The sequence below is a fragment of the Aedes albopictus genome, chromosome 3 (assembly GCF_035046485.1).
Source record: "Aedes albopictus strain Foshan chromosome 3, AalbF5, whole genome shotgun sequence".
In the NCBI taxonomy this organism is placed as follows: Eukaryota; Metazoa; Arthropoda; class Insecta; order Diptera; family Culicidae; genus Aedes; species Aedes albopictus.
In genome coordinates, this window is record NC_085138.1 from 62319761 (window position 1) to 62337532 (window position 17772).

At 36.1% G+C, this 17772-nt stretch overlaps 1 protein-coding gene across 2 annotated transcripts in view; it reads left to right on the forward strand.

The window, feature by feature from the left end:
• Nucleotides 1-17772, forward strand: part of LOC134284327 (uncharacterized) — a 161736-nt gene that overhangs the window by 107685 nt on the left and 36279 nt on the right. For both annotated transcript variants that reach the window (XM_062843165.1, XM_062843166.1), the window contains exon 2: nt 238-1534. In XM_062843165.1, coding sequence (XP_062699149.1) covers nt 830-1534 — 705 coding nt within the window. In that variant the 5' untranslated portion in view covers nt 238-829. The remainder of the gene's footprint in view (nt 1-237; nt 1535-17772) is intronic.

A 17772-nucleotide genomic window follows, 5' to 3' on the forward strand; every position in this document is an offset into this window, starting at 1 on the left:
CTGCAGTAAAAATGAAATCAAAATAAACATCTAGGATCATTGAATACGATTATTTAGAAAAAATAACAAATTTGTTTAACTGAGCTGCAGCACATTACGTGTTATTCACGCATTATCCTGATCCAAATTTATGAACAATCTTTATTATCCAATTTAAATAACAATCTTTATTACGCAAACAGTTCAAATCAATTCAAATCTCTAACTCGCTTTCATCCTCTTCCTTTTCTTCCCCAGCGCATAAACCACTCACAGCAAATCAGTGATTAAAACGGACCTCACACCAGAAGAGCCGCAGCTAATTGCAACTTCCCCCGTAGTCTATCCACTCGGCAACACACGGAGCGTAGCTCAGCTCAGTCATTCAGCCGTCGGTCATCAACCGTGAGGCACAAGCGACGAAACAACTCAGTGCACAAGAAATCTGTAATCATCATCAGCGTCACATTTTAATTCAATTACCGCTCACAGTTCTGCCTTGCCGACCATCTCCACTGTCCGGAAAGAAGGGGGCCGCTGAGTTAAAGAAAAGCACCATCCACCCCCTCCGTAGCTCAAGGCCACTCTACTACTGGCTGGGTGAGAAGAAACCCCCGGCGGCGACGGCAGTGGTGTCGAGGAGTGTCGTTTAATTCATTTTTAATCTGTTGCCGCCTCAGGTGCTTCGTGCGGGCAATTTTAATCTGGCCGGACGCTGCGGCGTCCTTAACTAAGTGTCTGTTCGTCTTTGTGTTTGTGTGTATGTGCGGCGCTAAAGGTATAGCAAAAGGCGCGTTCTGAAAAGCCTAATGAGTTCACCAGCAAGCCGGAGCTGTAGAAACGACCACCAATGAAGCTTGAAGATCAGATCGGAGGTGCCGCCGGAAGTGTTACCGGTGGTGGTGGCGACGAAGTCATGTTCAGTGACGTCAGATGGACAGTTGAGCGCCGTAGTAGTGGACACAATAGTGGTCGCCGCCGAAAAAGTGCCAAATGTAGCAGTAATCGTGTGTCGCGGAAGATCGTCGAGGGTGAAGAAGTGGCGGCGAGTTCGCCAGAAGCATTCCTCCAGTCCTGCCCATTGCCGGCGATGCCTTGTCCGGAGGCCAGCGGGAGCGGTAACTCAACGGAACAGGCCAGCAGTAGTAGATCTTCGTCGGCGTGGCGGTCGACGCCATCCCGAAGGCTGTGGTGGTGGAACCGGTGTTCGCCCGCCCTAGTGTTGTACATAGTAGGTGTAGTGTTAGTAGGTGCAATTCCCACGATTCACTGTGATGCAGTTAGTAGTGGCAGCAGTAATAGTGTTAGTAGTAATAGCAGTCTTAATCAAAAGGGTGATAAGGTCGTCGTGGACGGGGGTCTACATCTGGTCAGCAGTAGTGAAAACGTGGCGGTGGAACAGGATCCGTTCGTCAGTGGGAGTGTGAGTGTGTGCGAGGATCACTACGAAGGCAGCGGACACTACACGCATCACTGGGCGGTGCACATTCCGGATGGCGGCGTTGAAACTGCCGAGCAGGTCGCCGACGAGCACGGGTTCATCAATCATGGCAAGGTAGGTACAGCGTTTTTGGTGATGATTTGAGTTGGGTTGAATCAATTGTTTTACTTCATTACAAAAGTTATAGCCTGAACTATGTAGGATGAAGAGGATGCAATTTTTACATGACGTCTGTGATGGTAATCTTTGGGTCCCTCGCAGAATTCTGAAAAAAAAATTCGAACCTCGGAACTTTTAAAGCATTTTGTAGAGATTTAAAGAAAAATATTTTGCAGTATTTCGTTATTTTTTTGAGGAATTTTCATCATGCGTAAATATTCAATTAATAGCAGATTTCCAACCAAATTTCATTGAGTTCTCAAATAAACTATATGCTGACCAAATTTAGAGAGTATTCAAAAAAAAAATGGATTATTAATTTGTCTGGGAATTCCATCGAAAATTGAGCTGTATATTCAGTCAGTTTCTTCAACAATTTCCAGAAGAACTTCCAAAGAGATTCACCAGAGATTGTGCTACAAAGTCTCTTTAGAGTTTTGCAGCAATTGCGCTAGAAGTTTTACACTTTTTTTATATTTCTTGCGACTTTTAATTTCAACTTAATTTGTTATTCTAATGTAACAGCCCAATACAAAAATGTCGATTTCAAATTCGCAAATCCGCGCCAGTGCAAAATCATATGATTTTAATAAATCAAGTTCATATAAAAGATTTTTTTAAAAGAAAATCTACTATTTACTCGTGTTTATATTTTTTGTTTCATTCTAGATAAAAAGGTTTCCTAATAATATATTGGATTATAAACATATCTTTTCTTGACATCAAGTGACAATTTCTGTTTCATAAAAGTACTGGAAATGTCCATTTGAAATAATTTGCTGTAAAAACTATGGTAGATATCCTGTAGAAAAGTCTATAGTAAGTCTTAAAACATCTTTGAACAGTTTTGCAAGGTATTTTCCAGAAAATTAGTGGAAAAAACTTGAAAATTAGAAGACACCGAATGTTGATCAATTGGCAAATTGACAGATGAAATTGTGAAAAAAAACGCGTTCTGGTGGGGTTCGAACCCACGACCGTATTCGCTGGACCGACGCTTCCACCAATTAAGCCACAGAACAGTTCTGCGGAATAGAAAGCAAAACTGACTCCTAGCCCACACCATGAACACTCCTATTTTCACAATTCCATCTCTCTTTCGGATAAAATGCAAACCTTCTCCAGATTTTCCAAAAACTTCTTGAAAAATTCAAAATATAATTTTTGAAGATTTTTTCGCATATAGAAGGGCGATTTCTGAAAAAAAAATCATGAATTCGGCAATAAATTTTATTCCTTCAAGAGATTTTTCTCGGAAGGAAGAACATGAGGTAGAATTTCAGAATAATTTTCTGGAAAAGATTATTAAAAACAGGCAAAATATGTGTAGAGAAGCATAGATTCACGAAAACTTTTGACATGAGTTTTGTTCGTCAAGTTTCCTTGAACTGTTTGTTGTTTGTTGATGTATTTACGACACTTAAAGCCGGAAGGGTTCATCCGTGTTGAGTTGGAACTAGCTCCAACGATTTCTTAAAAAAATGTCCGGAAATTTCTCCAAGAAACTTATTTTTTGTGATAATTATGTCAGAGTTTTAATAATGAAAATAAATTCGACAGGAGCTCACTTAAAACTTATAAATTCCGTCAACTCCAGAATTCTGAAAATTTCACATGAGGAAACAAAAACATAACTCAGTTTTTTTAACAATCATAGTGCTTAAAACCTTCCACGATTGATATTATTAGGAAATGTTTCGAAGCTTCGAGCGAATTCTCAAAAAAGTGTTGAATGAAAGGCACACTCAACCTGACGAACTAGTCAAAATCTTACACATATTCTGCTAAATTTGACTATGAAATTCCACCAAATATTTCTCCAAATTTTTCAGTAGACGTTGTTTGTAACATAGCGCAAAAAACACATTTCAGAACTAGCATGGGCCGCTCCGATTATTATTTCAGAAATATTGCCATGATCCAATGGTATCCAAACCCTCTTCCATTACACAGCGCAACATTTTTTGTCTCTGACAGATTTTGGGCCGCTGATTCCGAATCCGGGCTCAGATTTGCTCCAGCACGACACAATTTTGAGCTATACCTCAATTTGTAGGGTAAAATATGCGATTTTGAGCTTTTTTGACTGCAAGCCATTAAGCATGGAAACATTTTTTTTTTTAAGCAATCAAAAATTTACCTTTAACATCTAAATTAACGACTCATGCAAAAAATTTCGTTTTACCAAATCGAATTTGATAGTTTTTAGTGATTTACGTTAGGTACGATATTTCCAATACAAGTCACCCTCCAAAAGTTGCATGCAAGTTTAGATACTAACATAAAATGCTTAAATCTATCAAATTTGATTTGGGGAAACGAAATTTTTTGAATGAATCGTTATTTTAGATGTTAATTAACCAATTTACCTTTTGATTGCTTAAAAAAATATTTCCATGCTTAATGGCTGGCAGTCAAAAAAAGCCAAAAACCGCATATTTTGCCCTATAAATTGAGGTATTGCACAAAATTGTGACGTGCTGGAGTAAATCTGAGCCCAGATTCGGATATTGCGGCCCAGAATCTGTCAGAGACACATAAGTTTTCTCTTGAGACAGACCAAGAGTTCATTTTTGTTACGCTGTGTTATTATAGAAGTGACGTCAACAAGTTCAACGCTACTGTGAGATATTTCAGAAAAAGAAAGGACTTGCGAATAAATTTTCTAGGTTCTAAAGGTTCTAAAAATTAAGCAAAATATGTTCTAAAAATTAAGCAAATTTGTTCAAATAATTTTGAGAAGAACTTCTGGTCAAATTCTTCCAGATTATATAAATATTTCAGAAAAAAGTCAGCTTTCTACGGAAAAATAATAAAAAAAAATCTATGGGTTTTTAGAAAAATTATATTATATGACATCCAACTCCATGATAATTCTTTCGCTCAGTGTATTTTTTTTCTAAACTCCTTCAAATATCCTCAAACATCTTCATAGACGTTGATTAAATCCAAAAACTGTCTTCGAGTTAAAATTGTTTGAAGCAGAAAATTAGGTATGCTGTACACTCTTTTCAAAAGTTAGGTGATGAAAACTGTCACAAAATGCCGCACTAAAATAGAATATCATGCAATCTGGCAAACATAGAGTCAAAACTTGCAATTCTTTTCGTTTTTTTTTTTGTTCTAGAAATGCTTGATATTGTTATATTTCTTGATTTTTTTTTCAATATCATTACATTTCCAAACAAAATGGGAAAAAGTCCTAGAAAAAGTTCTTGGAAACTTTTTTGGTAGACTTGATGTAGGTAATCTGAAAAACCTGGAATTTAGAAAGAATCACACAAACATTAATACAGCATCGATTGATTTCGATATTTTATTTTCATGCAGCTTTGGTGAAAGTTTTGCAGGCTGGCATGTTTCTATAAAATTTGGTCAAGCATTATGTAACTAGCGTATTTTTGGAGTCCCCCTTCCATAAACCACGTAGACCAAAATTTGGCCATCTCAGACACCCCCCCTCCCCCCTCGTTGACTTTTGTCCATGCAAAAATGTTAAATTTTGTATGGAGCGTAGACTATGGTCAGACCCCCCCTCCCCCCAAAAAGTCTACGTGGTTTATGAACGGCCCAAGGCTAGATTTCTTGGACACAATTTCTAAATTATTTCATTCAAAAGTTCATGGTTCATTGCAGCAGGAAAATAAATATCGAAAAGGTGTCTTTTGGTTGCTTGTATTCCCATTCCGGGGCAAATCATCCTTAGAACAAAAGGTTGTTAGATTCAAAAACAATATTTATGACAAAGTGTATCATGATTAGATAACATCATGTCGACTTGCTGTTTCATCTTAGCTCACCCATTTCAACTTGCTCTGGTGCACCTTAGATTGAAGAATTCGGAATTTCAAGAGGAGTCCTTGAAATAATCCTAAAGAAATCCCTGAATGACTCTAGGAAGGAATCCAGAGGAAATTCATGATGGAATTCCGAAAAGATTGTTGCAGAAATTGGAAATATTCCCTGGAACAAATAATGAGAGAAATCCCTGAAGAAAAATCGGTAAGAATGAATGAAGAAATCGGAATAGAAATATCTAAAGGAATCTCTGAAAGAATCCAATGGAAATCTTCAAAAGGAATCTTCAAACGATTCTGGGAGAAATGTCTGAAAAAGTGCTGGAATGAAATCAACGAAAAAATCAATAAAATTATCAATGAAAGAATCCCGGGACAAATCCCTATAAGTTACCCGGGAAAATCCCCAAAAGTTTAACTGAATGAATCTCGGGAGAAAATCCGGCATGAATCAATAGAAGAATTCCGGGAGGACTCAGTGATGAAATTCTGAGAGGGAGAACGAGAGAAATGCCTGAAGGAACCCCTTTATATCATTGAATAAGCCCAGAAAGAATCTCAAAAGAAATCCCTGAATGAATCCCGGGAGGAATCAATGAAAGAATCCCGGGAGTAATTTCTGATGGAGTTCCAGGAAAAAACATCCTTAATAGATTATTTTTTCAATTTGTTTAGAAAATCCTATTTGGATTTGTTCGAAATTTTCTCAGAAGATTCTTCCAGAAATTCTTTCAATGATGATTCACGGATCATTCAATAAGGTACACCGGGGCAAGTTGAAACGGGTGGGGCAAGGTGAAACACGAAGTTTTGATACAGATTTCAATACAATTTGGTAATTTATTCTTCGTTTAAAGATTGTTTGAATCAAAAACTATGCGTTATGGCGATCAAACTGTTTATTATCATTAGAAAACATCATGCTAACCCGCTGTGTCATCTTGCCCCACCCGTTTCAACTTGCCCCGGTGTACCTTAGTTTTTTTTAAGATATAGAAATTCCACTAGGGTGAATGCCTCTACAATTCCTTAAAGAAATCTCGCTTAAATTGTTTCAGAATTATCTCCGTTACATTCTTCTAAGATTTCTTCTATGTTTTTTTTAGAATTTTCCAAAATTTTCATTCAGAAAAGATTTATTTAGAGGAATTCCTGGAGTTATTTATGTATAAGTATATAGATATTTAGGAATCTCTGGAGTTGTTTCTATATAAGTATATAAATATGTATACAAAAATAACTCCAGGCATTCTTACAGAGATTTATCCAGAAATTCGTCCGGGAGTTTTTCGATAAATCTCCCAAAAATGTTCACCAAATTTCTCCGGCGATTGCTCCATAAATTTCTCCAATGATTTCTCCAGGAATTCCCAAAGGAAAATAAATCTTTTACGGCTTTTAAACTTCCCAAGGCTTAATTGATTGTGAAATTTTATTTAATAATATCTTTAAAAATCTATTAGGGATTCTTCCAGAAATTCGACTTGAACCCTCCACAAAAAAAATACAAAAATAAAACGATATTCCGGAAAAAAATCAGCAGAAATCTTTGAATAATTTTCTAAAGGAATCCCTGCAGAAATTTCTGAATTAATATTTCAGGATATTTGGAGCAATCCATTTTAGAAATTATTCCAAGAATTGAGATATTACTCCGGAGTTTTTTTTTCAGAAATTTGCTCAGGTTTTACTTTTGAAATACCTTTAGATATTTATTGACAAATTTCTCCAGTAATTCCTTTAAAAAATCTCAAAGATTCCTTTAGGAAATTTTCCGGAAAATACTCCAGAAAATTCTTCAAATAAATATTCCTCCAGAAAACCGTTAAGAAGTTTCTTCATACATTCCTTCAAATAATTTGATATGGGTTCCTATAAAGATTCTTTCAAACAATCCACCTGAAATGCAATCGGGGTAGCTCCAGAAATTTCTCAAAAAGGTAATTTAAAACATTTTGCATAGTTTGCTTCAAAAGTTCCTCTCTGAATTTCTTCAGAAATTTCTTCATGCCTTCTAACCTCCTTTTGTAGAAATTATTCAAAAAGTTTTCCGACGGATTATTTTCCAAAACTTACCTAGGACTTCTTCAAAAATTCCTTCATACTTTCCTTTGTTTCTTTCTCGAGAAACTTCTTTAAAAATTTTTCCATTAGTTTCTTTAGAAATTCTGCTAAGAATTTGTTTAGAAATTGCTACAATAAATCCTTTAACCCTCTAATACCCAAATTTTTTATTTTGATCTAAATATCATTTTTCGTCATCTAAAATCGATTTAAACATGTTTTGGAAGATGATTCTTTTTAATTCTCGATTTTGTGATTTTCGGTTTTTGATTTTTCTAATTTTTATTTTTGAACATCCACACACTTTTATATTTTTCCTAGAAACCTTTTTGGAATACGGATTTTTTGAGACGAAAACATTTTGAGATTTTAGGATTTTTGTTGAAATATTTTTATTTTTTTTTTTCAATGAAAATTTTATTTCCGTGTATTTTTAAGGAAAGTAATTTTAGAGTGTATTCGACTCCCTTAAACTATTTCACCATGAAAGAATGATTTGGGAAAAATCTAAAATATGTTAATATTAGCGATTCAATGCAAAAATCAATGATTTCTTAAAGGTGACTAAAACATTCAATGATTTTTGAAAAATATAAATTCGCTGTAGAAGACACCAAAAACCATTTTAAGATATACAAAACAGTCCTAAATATCACCCAAAAATATAAAAATTTTGATTGTCCACGAAACAAAAATTACAAAAATGCTCAAACTATACCCCGTCTAAAGGGCGGGGTTGGGTATTAGAGGGTTAATGCTTTCTTCAAAAATTCCTCCAGAGATTTCCTTAAGAATACTTATTATTTCCTCAGGTTTCCTCAGTATTTACTCCATGGATTTCTTTAGAACTTTCTTCAAAGATTCCTTCTGGAATTTCTTCAAAAGATTCTTTGACTAGTCTTCCAGAGATCCTTTATGAAATTCTTGAAGGGACATCTTAAAAAATTGCTTTTGTTTTTTGTTGTTTTTTTTTTCAGAAATTCGTTCAGGGATTACTTTATTAAACCTTCCAAAGAATATTTTTTGGACTCCTCCGAAATTTCTTTTCGAAGTTCTTTTCCAGATATTCCTTATGAAAAAAAGAAATTCGTAATTTCTTTTTAAATTTCTATAAACATGCTTTCAAGAATTCTTCCTGTGAATAATTTAGATTTTAGAAAACCTCCAAAAATGCCTCTGGAATTTATTGAAACACTTCTTCATGGACTCCATTTGAAAATCTTCCATGAATTTCATCAAAAATTGCCTAATACTTTGGTAATTCCATCTGAGATTCCCTCAGAATATCCTCCACAAATTGTTTCAGAATTAACCGCAAGAATTCCTTCCTAACAATTGTCAATAATTGTTTCATAAATCCCATCTCTTCCTTTTCTTAAATTCATCAAACGTTCAAGACATTCTACCAGGTCATGAACTCATTCAGGCATTTATCCAAGGATTCCATTGAAAATTCCCAAAAAAAAAAATCCCCAGAAATGTCCTCGTCGAATTTCTTCCAGGATTCCTCTAGAGATTGTTGCACGATACACTGAAAGAAAGCAGGAATCCTGCAGAAATTCATACAAAGAATTCCTCGTGAATTTATCCGATTTTTCCCGACGTATTTGTCACCAATGTCCGTCTTGTATACCTTCAAAAATTTCTTCTCGGATTCTTCCAGATTTTTTTTCAAAAATTTCTCCGGAAACATTTCTTGAACATTTTACATGAGAATTTTTTAAGAGTTTTTTCTAGGAATATTTAAAGATATTTATCTATTTGTATCTCCACAAATTCCTCCAGCCATTTCTCAAGAGATTGCTCTGAAATTCTTATAAAAATATCTCTAGTTTATTTTAGGAATTCCAGGGTTTTTTTCGAGGAGTGTTTTCTTTGGATTTTTTGTTTTCAAGAAATCCTCTATGGAGTTACTACAAAAATTATCCGAAAATTGTTGATTTTTGGTGGTTATTTGTTATTAGTTATTAGATTTTTTTTTCTGTTTGCTTCAAAAATCATTTCAAAGTTGTGAACAATGATTACTTTCACGGCCAATCAGAAATTATTTTGTCAACAATTGGCTTTTTAAGCGATGTTGAGATAATTCCATTTTCTGAATCTGCACGCCAAACTGAGCCGAAATCCAAATTTTCATGAATTTTGGAGCCCGGGAACCTATTTAAAAATCAATTTGAAGTTTGTATGGGAGCGATTTGTCGAATCACCCCTCGTCGGATTTTGTACTGGGCGGAGCTGTCAAGCAGTTGCCCAGCTGTCAAAAGGTGATTTGAATAAATCTTCTTGAAATTGATTTTAGATATCAAAACGAAGTTCAAAAAATCTGAAAAAAACATAGAGGCTTAGAAAAAGGTGCTCTTTCGTTTAAAAATATAAAATCATTGCATTTTCCTAAATTTAAAAACCCAACTAGGGTTTTTTTCTAATTCCCGTCTAGCTAAGTACCGACCAATAATGATCGAGTTTATTCTTGCACCTTGTCTTATGCCTTATGGCCAGTCTAATTTGTTGAATAGCTTCCATATTCTGTAATTGTAATTGTAATTTATTATTCAACGTAAACCTGTCAGTTACATTAACTTTTAACCAAGTCAAGGACTGTAAAAAAAATGTAAAAGAACTACAATTTCCTTAAGATAATAAGATTGAATAGGTGTCCCTCGAATTTTGTTTCCGTCCAGTTCGCATCTATTTTGGGTAAAACCTGAATTAAATTCTCGGCAAACGGTATACCTTCTCGTGACACTATGGTACTTAGGATGGTCAAAAATTATGATTTGATCGTAGGTATTTATTCGAAAATTCGGTCAAGCTCTCCGCAATCCAAATCAAATCATGTGTTTAAAGTACGATTGAGCAGAGAGCTTTCAAATTGCAACGAAGAAATCTTCCTTTGAAACATTGTTTCCAAAAAAAAAATCGAACGAAGACGAAGACAATTTGATGTTTACAATTTACCGACGAGAAAAAAACAATTTATATGATTAATCGAGCAGCTTTTGCTGCATTCTGCAATGAAATCGACCTTTGAAGAGCCACAGAGCTTTTGTGGGGCGTGAATTGAAGATAGGTTCAACAAGTGAATCTGGCGATGTGAAAATTGAACGGTGGTGAAGAACAATTCGGTTAGCTGCTGTTTTGGTGCGGTTGCCTTCGTCGCACGCAAAACGAGAAAAACTGTCAACTTGTGAACTTAAGGTACCTGAGGAGAGAGAGGTGTACAAGTTATTAGTTAGTTTTGAATTTTACAAGTCTCTGTAGTTACTGTAGGATTTTAATTTGCTTAAGGTCTTCTCATACAGTTGAAAGAATTTCTATAAGCCAACTACATTTGGTCACAGCACTTACTCTGTCTCCTGCTTCACTTGTTATGCAGTGCCTCCGTACAGCGTAAATTAGGACCAATTGGTGCAAATTAGTGCGTAGCCATGCTGATCAATCGAGCACAGTCAACTACAGCGCAAGCCGCAGCCCACTGTGAGTCGTTGATCTCTCTATTAATATTGAGTAAATTGCTCTCAATTAGATTTCTCTACAGCAGAGCACTATATGTCTGACGACGAACTCAAGAGCCCTCTAACAAATTCTATTTCACGCTTCGATGAAAAACTAATCGACCGCACACCGAGACCACTCTTTATAGGCAAAACAACAGAACCGAACCGTCGTCAGTCATCAAACACTTGACAGTTCTGATAATATTGTGCTTTCAACACCGCAAATTCATCAACACCTTCTGGCTAAGGGAGTATGAACCATTTCCACCATGCTCACACCCACCCTTAGTCTAGTCGAGAGTATGATGTTCGCACTAGCCGTCGAACGTTCTTTCAGTTTCCGAAAATAACTACTGCTTTTGGATGGGAGTCATTGCCCCAACTCATGTTCCTCTCGGCAAGGGACCAACTCCTGGGCAAAAACTCAAACACCATCAAATTAGGGTTAGGAAGCGGTGGTCACTGTTTGTGGTTCTATCTCCCCCCCTTTACCGAAGTCCCTTCACCAGGGATAGTTACTTTACGCACATCACAAACCTGACAACCCGAGACGGCGGCACAGGACCCCAGTTCATCAGAACATCAACGCCTTCGCCGCGCTGCTGATGCTGGTCGTCTTGCTTGGTCAAACAAACAACAAAAAGGTGTCGACTTCATCGGAAGTTACGTTTTGTACGTGAAAGAACGGAAGCAACGATGATGCCCGAGATGCGAAGAACCACAGAACTATCATCATTTCGTCTCATTATCGGCGTCTAGCGTAGTGAGTACAGGACATCAAGTAGTCAGTAGGCACATCCAAGAGGAAGGAAACAGTTGGAATCGTCTGTCGTCGTCGTCACCGCCGCCGGTTAGACACCACACCAAGCTAAGCTACTAGAACCGGTTGTTAAGGTTGGTTCTATTATTTGTTTTCTACTACGCCAGCCAGCGGCCAAGTCCAAAGTGGACCGGACCAGACTGACGGACGACAACAATGAAACAATGATGATGAAACACCAACGACGACGGATGGACGGAAACAAATGAGCGGCGACGTGAGAGTTGAATCTTCTTTGTAGTAGAAGAGGGACACACGATAATTGTCCGGTTTTCACACAGATGACTAAATTAAAACATTGCATTGTTTTGAGGCACATTGCATTGGGGGGACATTTCTGAGGTTCACTATAGAAGCTTGGGGGACACGATATTGAAGGGAGTGCTTCTCCGGTAACAGTTTCCGGCCGCAGGATACCATATACAATAAATGGAGAAAAACGTCTCCAGTGTCGATGCCAAGTTAGAATCGGTTTGTTGCGGAAATTGAATCTGCTACATAGATTTTTTTGCACAATTTCAACAGAAGCTAATTCCGTAACTCTTGGAAACCCCTGGAGAAATTCCTAGGAAATTTCTTGAGCAATTTCTAGAAGAAATTTTGTAGAAATCTCAAAGAAAAACTTCTGGAAAAAACCTGAGAATATTTCTGAATGAACTCCTTCAGACATGTTAGAATAAATACATGAGGTAGTACAAACAATTTTCGAAGGCATTTCATAAGGAATCCCTCTAGGAATTGCAGGAGGAATTTTAGTAAGATAGTTTGTGAAAACCCGCAAAGCAGTTTCAAGGTGGATCTTCAGAGAAATTTCTGGAGAAACTCATTAAAAACTTCTGGGTGAATTTCTGAAACAATCTGAGGAAGAATCCATGGAGAAATGTTTAAAGAAATGCATGGACAGGAAATGATACAAAAAGGAATCTTTAGAGAAATTATTGCTTAAAGCATTTTAAGAAATTATGTGAGAATCTTTTCTCCGTAAACATTCCTGTATTTTTTTTTTCTTGATAAATCCTGAGAGAACCCAAAAAAAGAATTTCTCGCGGTATTTCTAAAGGTAATTCTGAAAAATATTTCTAGAAACTTTAAGAAGGGATCTGCTAAACTCATAAAAGGAACTCCAGTAAGAATGTCCCTAACGCGATAATTACAAAAAAGTAAAATAATAATGCATGAAGGGGTTATCCAGGAGTAATTCGTAATCGAGCGCAATAGTGAAGTAATTTCCTTGGGGCGTACAAGGCGCTTAAAATTAGGAAACCATGAGTAGCCACCCCAGATTTAACCATGACAGCACTAACATTTAGTGCGGTGGTGAACCACATTGTTGTCAGCCGTCAGAAGAATCCAAGGTGATCCTCCAGTAGTTTTTTTGGAATTCCTTGAGTTGTTGCATCGAGAATTTCTTCGGTATTTTCCTCTTTGAACATTACTTTACTGATCCACTTCCTTTATGAATTCCTTCGTCAATTTGTTTGGCAAATACGTAAGCAATTTATTTTGAGTCTTCTTCAAATACTTCATAGAAAGCTTTTTTTTGCAACCTTTCTGGAAATTCCTCTCGCCATCAATTTGGAAATTTCTCAAACAATGGTTATAGAAATTTATGCTACATCTCCTTCGGCATATTCTTTCTGCAATATATTTTCAAATTTCTTTGGTAATTCCTTTGAATGTTTCTCAGACAATTTCTTTGGAAATTCAGCAATTCTCGATTGCAATTGCTGAATGACCTAACAACTTCCATTTGCAATTACCAAAAGAATAACTGAATTAATTTGAAAAAAAAGGAATTGCCGAATCTAGTTTCAAACGATTTTTTTTTTAAGAAAAACCAGAAGAAATTCCCGAAAAACTTCCCACGAGAATTGCCAGATGAATGTCTATAAAAATTGCCTGAGAAGGAATTCATTTTGAACTTTTTTAGGCAATTGGCAAAATTCAATCGCAAAACTATTTGCTAAAAAAATCTCAAAGGAGTTGCCGAATAAATTTCCTTAGAAAATTTCGCAAGTATTCACAAAGAAAATATCGGAATTCATAAAGAATAAAAGAACTGCTTGAGGTCCGAATGAGTGTAATCAGTTTCGTATCTTTTAATTCCGCCTTAATTGCTTATCCTTTGACAGATACACGTATTTCGACTACCACTTGTAATCTTCCTCAGTGTCACTGTGTCAGTTATCCACACAGTGTCACAGTGTCCTGAGGAAGATTACAAAAGGTAGTCAAAATACGCGGAATTAGGAATTAGCAATTAGGGCGGAATTAAAAGGTACGAAACTGATTACACTCATTAGATGAGGGTATTCTGCTTAGAAGGTTCGAAAAGTCGGTACAAGGCTGCTTGAGGTGTTTCTCAAGGAAAAAACGAACAATTTTTCATAGTAATGCCTGAGAAATTTCAAAATGCATTGTCAAAAAATCATCGCAGGAATTTCTGATGGAATTTCAAAAAGAATAAAAAAAATTCGCATTTCGTAGCTAGTTCTGAAGAAATGTTCAAAAGAGTTGCTAACAAAGGAAATCTATACGAATTTCGAAAGAATTTCCAAAGGAATTACTGAAGAAGCTCCCGAAGTAATTATCAAAAAAAGTCTTGAAAAGATTTGCCTGAGATACTTTTAAAGAAATTATTGATAAATTTGCGAGGCAAGTTACTTCGGAATTGTCAAATGCATTCTGAAAGGAACTGCTACAGAAGATTCATAAATCACTACTGAGGAAATCATAGAAAATGTAGAATGTGTGCTTAAAAAATGCCGGAGAAATTTTCAAAAAAAACGCCGAAAGTTTCCTCAATGAAACTGTCTGGGGAATTTCAAATGGCGTAGATGAGGGAATTTCAAAAAATTGCCGAATAAAATCCAGAAAAATAAACAAAGAAATAAATTGACGAGGTAGTTTTCCAAAGGAATTTCTAAAGGAAAGGCTTTAAAAATAAAAAAAAAATTATTAAAAAAAACAAAAGAATGGCTAACATATCAATATTAAATCAAAGCTTGAGAAACTACTAAATCTATTGGCGAGGAACTCCAAAGGAATTACTAAGGGATTTCCAAAAGGTATCTTATTTGCCTTATAAATTTCAAAACAATATCCAAATCAATTTCCTAGAAAAATCCCTGAGGAATTTCCGAATGAATGTTTTGCAGAAATTACAACTATCTTGTATTATACAAACACTGTGAATCATACCCTCATTTGATCTAGAGATGTATTTTTTTTACGTGGGAGTGTGCAAAAAAAGGCTGTCCCAGTATTTATTTTTTATCTGTATTAACGAGATTTTTAGCCCTAGGCTAGGCTGTTCATCTCGGGACCCACGGTTTACTTCCCTTCCGAAGGAAGAACTCACATTTTGCGAGTTTGTCGGGAGTGTGATTCGATCCCAGGTCCTCAACGTGATAGTCAAGTGTTCTAACCATCACACCAGGTCCGCTCCACGTCCCAGTATTCAACTAAAACACAAAATTAGTAGTTGTACGCTAGCGGTTTTGCGTTGGGGTGATGGTGTTCGAAGACGAATTATCTTTTTAAATTTAAAAATTATGTTTCCACTTTAAGCCATGGCAGCTGGTTTAAATGTTTAACACCATGACAGTGAAAGTGGAAGCGTTAAATCAGTACACTGGACACTCTTTTTATGTATATGGCTGGCACTGCATAAATTAAAAAAAGGCATAAAAAAGATAAATTTATGCATACATTAGGTTTGGGCTTAAATGAGGGAATCTAGTTCGCCAGAACAGCTCTTGCTCCTAGGCAATTGAGGTGGGGCTAAGAGGATTTCCAGAAAGTTCCCAGAGAGCCCAACAAGGTGGTTCAGGGGCTTCAGGGGGTTGTTTCATAGGATTTCAGGAGCTTTTTAAGGGCGTTCTGTCAGGTTTGTTGGCGTTTTAATTGGCTTAATGGGTATTGATAGGCATTTTAATAGAACTCAGAGGGTTTCAGGAACGTTTTAAGGGTCTTCAAAGGCAATTCAGGGGGTCTCAAAAGCGTTACAAGGGTTTTGAGGGGTGTTTCAATGCATTTCAGAGTCATTTAAGAGATTTTCAGGGTGTTTCAGGAACATTTTAAGGGCGTTCCTAGAGTTTTTAGGAACGTTTGATAGCTTTTCAGGAGCGTTTCAAGGGATTTTCAGGTGGGTTTCAAGATTTTTTTTTTTGACCCTATTAAAGACATCTTAAGGGATTTCCGGGGCCTTTCAAATTGAATATGATTATTTCAAGGGCGTTTCAATGGGATTACAGAGATTTCAGGGGCGTTTCGAGGCATTTTAGGTCCGGGTCGTACAAGGGGGTTTCAAGAACACCTTTCAATCAAAGGGTATTTCAGGAGCGTTTCAAAACATATAGTGATGGGGTCTTTTCTGAAACTTCCTGAAACTTCTTGAAATGCCTCCAAGAACCCCCTGAAACACCCTCGGATCCCATGTAACGCACCTGAGACGGTTCGCTACTCCTAAGTAGCGCTTCCGTAACGCCTCTGAATATCACCGAAAAAGCTTTGACACTTCCTGAAATGCCTCTAAACCCCCCTCGGACCCTATGTAACGCATCTGATATTTTCCTAAACCTTTTAAACTGAAACTTTCTGAAATACTTTTTAAATACCCCTTAAACTTCCTTGGACCCCACGTAACACACCTGAGAATCTCCGAAACCCTCGAAAAGTCCTCTGTAACGCTTCCGTAACACCTCTGACTCCCGCTTGAAATGCTCTGAGACTTTCCCAAGTAACACAGAAAACATCTTTTAAAAATGGATTCAAAAAAGATGTATTATAAATGGATTATAAGCGAGAATAAAAACATCTTTAGTTGAAAATAGGTTCTAACTAAGTATAGCGACAACAAACTCATGCATGATGCCATCATCATTTTTGGAAGTTAATTTTACGTTTAAAATACTTGAAAACACATGTTAGGAGTATTATCGTTTTCGTTTCTAATGACATGTATCGTGAACATCATTCAACCCAAATTTTTACTCGATGGTAAAACATGTTATATTAACGTTTCAAGAACGTTGATGATACTAATATTTCATCCGTAACCATTCCTAATTTATCACCATCACTTCATCAACACAAGGGAATTTGAGCTTTGCGGAACTTAATGTTCATGCTCTGCTCTGATATTTGCTGACCATAATTTGCGGAAAAACATCATTATTCAACTGCTATAGATAATAAAGTAAAGCACACGTAGTAACGCACATAATAGAGCTTGGAAGTTTGGAAAGTTGAATATTTCGACATCAACATAGTGGCGTATATTCGTTGATCGCAAATTTACCAAGCAAATCACTCGATGCCAGGAGTTTGTTTGAACTCATCTACTTACCTGGAGCATACTTCCTTCGTTTGTTTACCTGTAGAATAATTTCCACTCAGAAATCCTAGGAAAAACATCCCAATGTTCATCAAACTGAGTCCACAAGATTCACAACAAATCCGTTTGTTTTGGTTTTACTATAGCTGCCTTTCATATACCATTTTGTTATATTATTGTTCAAACAAAGTATGCAGCACTAGAAAAAAACATCTCCCAACTGCGTATTATAGCTTCTTCAGCTGGTTGTTTAAAATACATCAAAATGATGTTATTTCAAAGTATTTTGGTAACAAACGCAGAAACATGTTATTAAGATGTTTAAAAGGCGTTGTTTAAACGTATTACAGTCAAATCTTCCTTTCTTTGGCGATCAATCATGACTTCGAGTTAAAACTACAGTGCTCACTAAAAAACACATACATTTTCACATTAAATGCAAAGTATTCCAGAAATTGTTTGTTATATTGTTAGAGACACTAAATTAAGAAATTGTTTTTAATTTATATTTAAAAAAAATCACCTAATAAATAATATTATTGGAAATATTTTCTTTTTCAACATTGTTGGACGGCACTGTATTAGAATGCCACCATGTTGCCTACATCGTAAACTTGATTGAAAAGTATTCGAAATGTTAAAAAACTAGCTGAATTTTTGTAGGATTAACCATATGA